At 45.8% G+C, this 11,462-nt stretch overlaps 1 protein-coding gene across 1 annotated transcript in view; it reads right to left on the bottom strand.

Moving 5' to 3' along the window:
* The window catches only part of Slc9a2 (solute carrier family 9 member A2), a 78,300-nt gene that overhangs the window by 25,908 nt on the left and 40,930 nt on the right, over positions 1–11,462 (bottom strand). The window contains exon 4 of the mRNA XM_055607632.1: positions 144–361. Within this exon, the coding sequence (XP_055463607.1) occupies positions 144–361 (218 nt within the window). The remainder of the gene's footprint in view (positions 1–143; positions 362–11,462) is intronic.

Below are 11,462 nucleotides of genomic sequence, written 5' to 3'. Positions count from 1 at the left end.
AGAAGAAGAAGAAGAAGAAGAAGAAGAAGAAGAAGAAGAAGAAGAAGGAAGAAGAACTGAAAACAAAGAGGCAACAAATACAGAAAGAGGTCCCGTTGGGTCAGTACCACCGACTTCTCCCTGAGCAAACGACTGTTCCATACCCAGCGCTCTCCAGATCAGACAGAAGGCCAGCGTGAAGCACACGAAGGCCCAGTTCCACTCGTGGTTCTTTCCCACGGTGGACACGCCCATGAAGATGAAGATCAGAGTCTCGCTGACGCTGCTCAGCATCTTCATGAAGTACTTGATGGTTGTGTAGGACTTCTGGGACACATTCTCTTCCACGTACTTATTCATCGTCATCGCGCACGCCGTGATTCTGGAGGGAAAGTGTGGCTTCTGTTTAAACAAAGCCTCAACCAGTCACAACACCAAAGTCAGCTGCTAAGCCCCAAACAATCACACTGCCTTCTGCTTGTCCGGGAGCTGAAATAATCCCTCTGCCTCCTGGCCACGGCCCCTTGATTGTGTAAGTGAACAGGATTAGCAGGTAAACTTTAAAACACCCTCTCTGGATGTCTTCATCAATACCCGTGGCTTGGAGCACTGTGCTCTATCCAGCTTTCTTTAGCCTGCCTGTTCCACACCCATATTCTCCGAACAGCCCGTGGTCACCATCACCATCAACCCTCTTTTGAGCCTCCCCAATTTCAAAACTCCAAAATAATTTGAAAGCCCGCTATCATCCTGTAAACGCAATCCTCCCACCTGTGAGTAATTTCTTCCCACATTATCTAAAAACCTTGAATTAAACACTAAACTAAACTCTCTCAGGTTGCACTGGCTTCACGCCTGCCAGTCTTCCTCTCTGTCCCCCAGATAACTGGGTATCCGCCATCTTCAATGGCGCCTCATGAGCATCCCCGGGACCCACTTAGTCATTTCCTTATCACTGTGTCTGGACCTCTGGATGTTGTTTTCATTAGTCTATCGGGTCTATTTCTAGGAAATTCAAGGGAGGACCCAAGAATTCCTAAGTAAGCGAAGTTTGTATTCCTTTTCTCTGGCATTTTTCTCGCCATTTCGGGGCCACCGAGACATTTGCCACCACTCTTCCGGTAGCTGCTTTGACGTGGCATCTTTACACACCCGGGAGAAAGAACATCAGCCGCACGCTGCCAAGCTGGGCTCTCACAGTCCTCATGCATTTCCCCCTACCAACTCAAATGCAACCCAAAGATGGAACTGTAGTGGGACACAGGTAACAGCACACCCCACATCCTGTATGAAGAGGCCGGGTCCCCGTTTAGAGCCACAGGACTTCCTTATCAGGATGAGCTGAAGCAGAAACAGAAAGACTGGCTGCTACAGAGCTGCCACCGCTCCCAATGAGTGAGAACCGAGCGGCAAAGGCACCGCCAGGCGTAGCATGCGTGGTTCAGCCCCGAAGCCACACCTTCACTGCCCATGCTGCCCTCTGCCTGCCCAAGACATTCACTCGTAAGGAAAGCTTCCTCCCATGACACAGGAAGGTTGAATAATGCAAAGCTTAGATGCTTGGGGATCAGAGCCAGCAGGTGGACACAAGCCTGTGTCCCTGCAACAAACAGACCGATTCCTCACATAAATGTTTTCATATGAAAACAAAGCAATAAACAATCCACCTTTGTACAGACCCTGCATTAAGACACATTGTTACAAGCACCAGAACAAGAAAGTGCTTCTTCTAGATTTATACTGGCGAGGAATGTATAATTAATTCATGTGGTTTCCAAAAGAAAGGGTAGCCTTTTACGTGAGCCAGTAAAACTGGGCAGCCACAAACATGGCAAAGCCTCCGCATAGCTGAGGGCTTAGCCAGCACAGGTTCGTGTTTGGAGAAGCTTTGCTGGAGCCGGGAACCGAGTACATGCTCTGTGTGGGCTGTGCCAGCCGATCCTCATAACAGGTTTATGAGGCAGGTTCTATTATCACCTCCACTTCACAAAGGAGAGAACAAAGGTGGACTCACGGCTTCCCAGCCAGCAAATGGCGCTGCCCAAGTGCTCACCCAGGAAGTCAGTGCTGTTGTAGACCTGACCCTCACTCCCGGGGGTTCTCCGGGAGCCCGGCCGTCCTGTGGGAGGGAAGGATTCCACTTCCTGCCAGTCCCTAACCCCTCTACTCTTGAGAGCAAGGCAGCCTGTACTTGTCTCCTAAGTCTACTTGGAGAAACTGGTGCCTAGAAGTCCATTTGATCATACTTCCATGAGTCCAAATTAAAAATAAATTTAACTGGGCTGAAAATCAAAATGTTGATGGAGTTCCTTCTCAAAGCTTCCAGAGGGAATCTGCCCTGTTTGTGCTTATGGTCTTTGGCTTGTGGCCCTGTCACTCTGCCTCTAACATTCTCCTGATTGTGACAATGATTAACTCCCTCTAGAAAGGCTCCTTGTGATGACACCAAGCCCATGAGCTTAGTCCCTGCAACCTTCCCATCTCAAGAACCCAATTAAGTGTCATGCACAGTATCCCAACTGTCTTATAATCTAAGTTATTAGTATGTTCTGTGAATTGGGATGTATAAGTCTTTGGGGAATCCTGACTAATTACATATTAGAATTTCAGATTTTTTTTTTTCATGCTTTGGCTTAAGATGGCCCAGAGCAACTGGAGATCAATTCTCAGGCAAGCACTCACCACTAAACATCATCACAGTGTCCACTCCGCTTGTGATTTCCAGACAAAGTCTCACTAAGTTGCTTAGGTAGGGCTTGAAATCTTCCTGCTTCACCCTCTGGGTACCCGTGTTTCCAGGCCTGCACCACCAGGCTCAGCTTACTTGAATTTTAAAATCAAATTTTTAGAAATTAAGATTCCCTAGTATAAAATAATGAGGTAAAAGCTATACTAAGTTATAACGTGTCTGCATTGCAGCCTTTTATGGGGAAGAGAGGCGCAGCAACAAGAACAAATGAGCTTATCTTCAATGTTGAAAAGATGGCCATATTACTTCTTAAAATAGTCGAATTCCATGGGCAGGATGCTTCAAGATCAAGAGGATGTTTAAAGCTCTAGACAGCCACGGAGAATAATGAAACTGAGTGCTCATTCCCCAGTTCTCCTCAGTTGCTTCTACTTTTAAGGGGGACGGCTATCAAGGTGTCACCCGATGTCAAGGTGAAGTTCGCCATTCTCCAGTCCACACTCAGTCCTTCTCTTCTTGGCTGTCGAAGGTCTCACCCACCCATCATTTGAAAAACATTTTCTTTTTGCAAGACAGAAATAGTGCTGTGCAAATGTGCTACCCACTCCTATCACCTCATTTCTTAAGCAATAAGCAAACGATGAAAACAAGGGTCAGTTTGGGCCATGTTGGGATGCAACTTAGCAAACACCAGTCATTCAGGTATGATTGACATGGGAATGACAGGCGGATTATTTTCCACACCGGTCACGTGACCAGCAGAGATGTCCACGCTGGCCAGACCCTGCAGGTAATGGAACAGGCTCACTCTGAGCATCGGGTCATGAGGAAGAACTCGTTGGATGATTACCTCAGCCCAGCCCAGAAGCGCCTTGCCTAGGAAGCAGCTGTTCATCTGCACGGCCAGAGCACAGAAGGGGTTGGGGTCAAATTTCCAAATGTTGCCATTCTGATCTACCAGGCACACCTGATGCCCACGGCCACTCAATCAAGAGTGCACAGTGTGGCCAATCCAGACAGATTTTGCTGTTCTGGAGTGACTGCAGACCAAGCCTCGGCACAGGCAGCAACCCCACGAGGACACGGAACAGCAAAGGAGCTGGTCTCCCGGGGAAGTTCAAGCGAAGCGGCATCTAGGGAACAGAGACAAACAAAATGTAGCCCCTGCGGCTGCCGACATTCAGTAAACCTGCTTTGCCTCCATTCTTCTGGAAAGTTCACAGCACACCCCAAAGCTGGTGAGAGGGGGAGCCAGGGTCCACCTCTCCTCAGCTTCACGGGAGTATCTGACTTGAGCATGTGCCCTGGATTTAGTGTGACAATGTCCACGCCAAAATAACAGCCTAAACAGATTTCTTCATATTTTAGGAAACTGTAGTTGAATTTCTCAACTGTCATTCAAAAATATCAGCCTTTACTATTCCCAGTATGACTTGACTCGATAGCTGTTTTTATTGAGACAACCTCTAGTCCGTGCATATCCAACTTCCTCATTTGTTATAGTAGGCAATAAGGTTATAAATAGAAACTTTATCTCTTCTCCTGGTAAGCGATTCTGAGCTGCAGTCTAGGAAGATGAAGGCAAGGAGGACAAAGATTCCGCCTCCAAAAGCTTCTGGTGTGAGGGGAGAAAAGATCAGGAAGAGATTGTTGCCACACAACACCGTGGGTGCTAGACACAAGAACAGAAAGGAGGCATTGGCGGTGTCTTCTAGACCTGATGCCATGACACCCGTGTGTCATGTGCCACTGTGGATGCGCACACAAGAAATTCTCCAGATCAAGCTGGCTGACACTGCAGCCTGAGCGGAGGAGCTCAGAGAAGCTGAAGGCTTCCAGAGGACAGCTAGGTTGCTCTTGCCCAGCGGGAGGCCATGCACCCGGTGCATATCGGCCACACTACTTGGATTCTGGATTATTGTTTTCTAAAGAAGGGCACATGAAGGTGAAAGAAGACTGTGGCGCTGGGGGCTTCAAGAGGAACTGGAAGAGAGACGTGAGGGTGGGTTAGAACACGCTGTGCATGCCCACAAAATTCTGAAAGGATCAATAATAACACAAAATGAAAAGGAAGAATGTGTTAAAGGTTTGGAGGAGAAAATTGTTAGTTACACTATAGTAGAGGGTCCATTTGTGCAAATTTTTCATCAATAAGAGGCCATCCACAAAGGAAAACAGGAGGAAAGTGCAGCTTCCCTTTCGTGCCGACGGTTCTGTATTCTGAAGACCTCCTGCAGCTGATAAAATATGGTGCTTGAGTCCTGTGCATAGTGACAGCATTTGCAGGCAGTCGAAGCACACTCCCCTGTACATTATAAACTATACACGGACGGCTTACGATGCCTACACAGCACGAATACTGTAAGCGGCCAGCGGCCTCACCAACTCAACACAGAGGCAGTTTACAGACATTTCTGATATACAGGTGGTAGAAGTCTCAGAAGGGGAGCTCACAGGTAAAGACAAGGGCAGCTTCAGAAAAGCAGGCAGGAACGCACAGAAGTTTGGAGGAGAGGGGCTGGCGCTGAGGGAGCTGCTGCAGTACTCTGGAGGGCGGAAGGACATTACAGATCTCAGAAGAAGGCGGGTCAGAAAAAAATGATCAGTAGCTTCTACTTGATTCTGCAGGCATGACGGGAAACTGAGACTTAGATCTTTGAGTGTAACAATCCCATCTCTGTCTCTCTGCATGTCTAAGGCCGTTAAGAACAAGGACAATGTCCCTGCCTTGTATATGCCAGTGTGTCATTAATGCGCCTCGACTCAGTTACTGCATAGATACACACTTCGCAGAAAAGGTACTTCGCTATGAACAAAACTATACTCTAGGAACAACAACAACAACAAAAACGCTGGGGTGGGGTATCACACATGCAGAGGACAGATTTAGAAGGGCACAAGCCAACACGGCACAGATAATTTGTTTCCTTCCATAGCTTGTCATTTCATTTTCAAACCCCGTTTCAGTACCTGGCCTATATAATACACCAAACATGGGCATGTTTTGACAGGTGTTAGGTTTCTTGTGTGAGACCACAGAGAGGTCAGACACACTGCTTTGTGATTAACTCGCCTCGCTTTAACATAAATGTACAGTGATTATCGCCAATTTAGAGATGGAAAAGTCAGATCACTGTAATTAGTGGGTTTTGCATTCAGCAGCAATTGAGGTTTTCTTTATCCTGGTATTACTTAAAATATAGCATAGGCAAGAATCATGCTAGCTAATATTGCCTCAATAAGGGCAAGACAGGGTTTCTACTTAAACAATCTGTCATTTGACTATCTGCAAATAGAAAATTCCTCCAGTGATTTCCTTCTTCTGAAGAGGTCGTGACTCCATGATAGCACTGCATGAAGCTAGCTTTCTGCAGACCGCATTTTCCTTCTACCAGAGTGTGTGCTTTGAGAGAGCACAGGCTTCTCTGTGCTTGGTTTGGTCTCTGCTTTGCTTGATTCCATACCTGAGTGGCTACCAAGCCGGGTTCTTTGGCTAGATGTCATGATCATTAAAAGCAAAGGGATCAAGCATCCCTGTTGAAAGCAGAGGTGCAGGCAGATTTCCGGTTGTGAAGACAATGTGTATCTATACATGCATATATAGGTACATATATGTCATAGATATATTACATGTATCAGTTCTGTAAAGATGTGCACAGGCATGCTTCTGTGTGTCTTTATAAAGGACGTGCCTATAAACTTAAAAGTTTATAAGTTATAAGTTCATAAGAATAAATGCCTTTAAACCTAGAGTGGTGAGTTTTCTCACTTTAATTTTGACCTTAGCATTAGGAGGTTCTTCCTAGGACCAGGGCTGCTTTGGCAAGTCTCCGTGCCAGACCACTGCACAGTTCATTACTCCCACTGTGCGTCTGCACGCAGTGTTCAAATGTGCAAATAAAATTACAGGGAGAACACAAAAAATCCTATACTTTTTAATGAAAACTTTGCCAACATGAAGGCATACTCAGAGTCAAGCCTTGAAGTGATGAAGACCCATTCGGTAGATTTCTCTGTATTGATTAAATCCAGGTCTTAGGTGCCTCTGGGCACACTGTATGTCCTCAGAGAAAGAACTCACTCATGTGAAGTAAATGAATCATTCCAGAGCATGGATTTACTATAGAGTGAGTTGTCTCTTCCAGGAAACCCAACGACCAAGAGAAAGTGAGTTTGACATATTATAAAATGCAAATAAAATTGTTTTCAGAGGAAGACTCAAGCATAAAAACTGAATGATCTTTTGTAAAATATTAAAATAAAATAAATAATCGTAGCTACTGTAAATGGAGTGTTTCTCCTATAGCCTTGTCCTCTTCACAGAATCCCCACTTTTTTTGTTTTGTTTTGTTTTTATTGCAGCTTTTACTAATGCTTTCAATTCAACTTACACATCATTTGTTGGCACCGAATACAGATCTGATTTCATGCAGTGACATCACACAAAGGACCGTAAGTCATTCTCCTAATTGTAGTGAACTACAAGGAATCATGGGACTGTGGAGTTGAATGACTCTAGATGAGGAGAGGTGGGAAAGATTTCAAAGAGCCTCAAAGATCTGGTCTGGCCCCAACATAAAAATTAAAGCAGAGCACAGATCACACGTGGCACTGGACAGGGACCGGCCACACAACCCCCTTGAACCGCTGTCATGTATGAGTATTGTCATGCTGGCTCATGGGTCCTGGGAACAGGAGCTCAAGTGGCAGCTTTCTGGAGTTGCGAATGGCCTGCAGCACATGTGCCCGTGTCTGTGAACCACGCCATGAGTGGGAATCCTTGGAAAGAGGCCAACCTTGCTCCGTTCAAGAGAATCAGGATGTCTGTATGCAATGGTCCTTCTAAGTGATTTCTAAATGCACCAGCATTTTAAGAAAGCAAGTGGGTCACAGTCAGAGGGCTCGGGAAACAGAACTAGATGGGACATGAGAGGGATTATTTAAGCTTTTATTGGAAGGTGGACCCGAAGGCTAACACAGGATTTGAGGGCCACTATGTTTTAATTGCTTTTTCTAGCTATCCTCCCTTCCCCAGTCTCCAGCGAGGCACTTCCTGCAGCTGCCAGCTGCACATTCTCTGCTGAGAAGCATCTGCTGAGCTGGCAGCTGGCCAGCTCAGGCTATGCCCTCTGGCTTTCACCCCGAAATACTGACAGTTATTACGTGCCTGCAAAACAGTGGTGGAGAAGACACAGGAGCACCTGCAGCCGTGTTCACGACAGCAGGCTACCCAAGCGTATGTCTTCCGTGTGTAAACGTGAGTGTGTCCCAGCTGCCTGCTCAGCAGAGGTGAGAGGCAGTTTCCCTCTCCTCAGAGTCCAGGGCCTTAGGGACCCCGCAGCATCTCACCCTGGAACCCTCTGTTCTGTTTCCCCATCCTCTCAAAAGGCACTTTTTTTCATCGTGAGATCTCACCAGAAAACGTCATCATTTCTATCCTATTTTTTAAAAATGATTTTTTTCCCCTGAAAATATGTAGTCCATGTAGATAGGGCGACCGTCTCAGGCCAAAACAGTTGTAAATCACTGCCTTCTGCTGGTAACAGGGCTCGCTTCTCAGGAGACAGGTCTGCAGACAATTTGATTCTTCAAACCACTAGGCCAGTCACTGTCCATCCTTGGAAGTGTTTCCTGCCAGGAACTGGCTGGATAGAGCCCCTCACTCTCCAAGCAACTGGGTTGCAGACACATAAAGCCCTATGTCTGTGTAAAGCTTAATTTACACTTTGAGGTACCTAAAGATGACACAGAGGAGGGCAGTGTTGGCAAAGAGATGGTTTGGTGAACAAGCGAGCCTTTGGTGTCATGTCTGCAATGATCCATACCTGTCTTTGTCTGGAATTCATCTCATAACCCAGCAGGCCTCGTGTGTGTGTGTGTGTGTGTGTGTGTGTGTGTGGTTTGTTTCTGCTCCTTTTATTCACACAGCTTTGCTCTCCTCTTTGAACTGGGCACCTGGCTACAAGGGCACCAGATGACTCAAGTTGCTCAAATAGCCAGGGATTAAGTGTGAGGGCATGGGGGTGGCAGGGTGGCCCGGCCACTTGGCCAGATATCCTGGGAACACTGAAAACTCAGAGCTTTGATTACGGGAAAGGGAGCAGAAGGCTACCAGAGCACTTCTGCCTGAGGAGGAGCTCCACATGGCTGCTCACCATGGAACGCTGCCTTGCCTCAGAGTCACCCAGGCGTGGCCTCCCTGTGCGGAGGACAGATGAGAAGGAAACTGGTGTCTTTTAAATCAAGGTGAGGCAATCGCCTTCAGGCGCCCAATAGGTCACTGGAAGAGAAGGCCTTGACTCTGGGTGTCAGGTGGGTGTCTATCAATAGAAACATGAGATTAACGACCTAAGACATGTTTATTTGGGCCGGGGATTCTGCACATGGTCACCCGGGCCTCTTGCTCTGGGCATGTGGGAGAGCGCATCAGCATGTGTCAGAAAGCTGCCTTAAGACACCTGGGAAATGCCAGGAGGCATGTACAGCCTCAGGAATTCACCCCAGGCGACACTTGGCCCTGCCTACACAAGTCTTACCACCTCCTATAGGCTGGCAAAAAAACCTTTGGGTTTTAGGGAGTCATTTAAGATTCCAAGCACGACACCGTTGTATTTGAATAGCTACTCTTAGTTGTCTAGGGTAGTACAACTAAATCATAAAATCTTTTGCATTTTTCTATGGTTTAACTTTACTTGGAGTCACGTGATCAAATACTGAGATAAAGTCAACAGCATCCTGGGTCGTTCTAGTTAGAGAGTGACTCTTTCCTCATTATCAATTTTCTAAAAAACATAAAGTTTTGGAAAGAACAGGTAACTATTGCTCAGCAATAAATCAACAGACTTCACTTATGATTTATTATCTTGTTTTGCAGTTTGGACTAAATGCTCGTAGAAAGTGATGGTATTTTCTTCAATTCAGTATTCTTGAAACGTAAGTCAACAGTGACACAATGCATCTTCTCTTTAAAGAGACGTGGAGAACAGGAAAGAAACCATCCAAATTAGTGGTGGCAGCACTGTATGGTAAACCAGATGTCTGTGCTCTTCAAGAGAATCAGGTCTTGAATGGAGACTGTTTGCTGAACTGTTTTGTCATCATAACTGAGCAGGCAAATATCACTACGTTTTCTTTTCTGCAGAATTCCCACTCATGCCCTAAACCTGCCCTAGTGTCAACACTGGAGGAACCCAGCAGTGTAAGCAGGTTCTGCTGTTTTACACGAACTTTGCCATGGGAATGCGCTGGACTGATTTTCTCAAGTCAGCCCAGCACAGTGTTCATTGCTTATTTGATTCATCCGGATGCACTCTAAACCATTAACTTGTGTTTGGATATAAAGTCATCCCTCACCCGTGCAACCTTCCTACAGAATCAGGAGAGTGCTAGGAGGGGAGGAGACTGGCCATCAGCTCTGAAATCCAGCCTCGATTATCCTCAACAATGGGCCCGATACTGTTTATTTTCCAACCCATCTATAAAGTAAGCGGAAATGAGAAGAACATCATCCTTTGTTTTGGGCTCTTGAGACAGCATCTCAGCTGCAGTGGGCTGCTCCTCCTACCTCAACCATTTATCAAGAAAGACAGTGGCAATTGAGCATCCCTATTCCAAGATTACTTTCCACTTTCCACACATACATACAAAATAATGACGCTGATTTTCATAGACAAAAATGCTTAAGTATTGTGACTTTAACATCCAATTAACGTAAAAGTCACTAATGAGATATTCTGTAATTGTCTCTTCTGGACTGACTAAGCATTTGACATTTGTTTTCCTCCTAGAACACTACCTAACTCTGGCTCTCTGCATTTCGGATGCTCAAAAGCCACATGCGGGTGGTGGCCACCATATTGATAGTTACAAGGAAAAACTAACACCACGCAAGTGCTGGCACTATCCACTGGCTGTAAGTAAGCACCTGAAAACACAGAAATAAGCACAAAAGAATTCTCAATGTACTTGCATAACCCTGAACTATCTCATTTTAAATTCTCTCTTAAAAAAAAAACTATAATTGAAGCAAACGTGAAAAAAGAATAATAAAATAAAATTATCTGTTTATTTGTTTCTTTGTCCTTTTCCCTAAAGGTTCCCAGAAAATCGCAGTGCTCATTTTTACTTTCCTATTCTCTACCCCATTTGCTGCCTTTTTTTTTTTTTTTTTTTTTTTGGCATGATTTCTACTGTTTAGCAATTGTATTTTGGTAGCAGCTAAATCTGATTTTGAAGGTCTTAGTCATTCCCAGGTATGATATCAGTGAAGGGATGAACCACAACTGTTAATAAAATTACTGTAGTGTGTGTGTCTGTGTGTGTCTGTGTGTGTGTCTGTGTGTGTCTATGTGTGTGTGTATGTGTGTGTGTGTGTCTGTGTGTCTCTCTGTGTGTGTATGTATCTGTGTGTGTGTGTCTGTGTCTGTGTGTGTGTCTGTGTGTGTGTGTCTGTGTCTGTGTGTGTGTGTGTGTGTGTGTGTGTGTGTGTGTGTGTGTGGCTGTGTGTGTGTGTGTGTGTGTGTGTGTGTGTGTGTGTGTGTGTGTGTGTGTGTGTCTGTGTGTCTGTGTCTATGTGTGTGTCTGTGTGTGTCTGTGTGTGTGTCTCTGTGTGTGTGTGTCTCTGTGTGTGTGTCTGTGTGTGTGTGTGTCTGTGTGTGTGTGTGTGTGTGTGTGTGTGTGTGTGTGTGTGTGTGTGTGTGTCTGTGTGTGTGTGTGTGTCTGTGTGTGTCTGTGTGTGTGTGTGTCTATGTGTGTGTCTGTATGTGTGTGTCTGTGTGTGTGTGTGCCTGTGTGT

Source organism: Psammomys obesus, unplaced genomic scaffold (genome assembly GCF_907164565.1).
Source record: "Psammomys obesus unplaced genomic scaffold, mPsaObe1.curated_primary_1811, whole genome shotgun sequence".
NCBI classification, from domain to species: Eukaryota; Metazoa; Chordata; class Mammalia; order Rodentia; family Muridae; genus Psammomys; species Psammomys obesus.
This window is presented reverse-complemented; position numbering and strand designations above follow the sequence as displayed.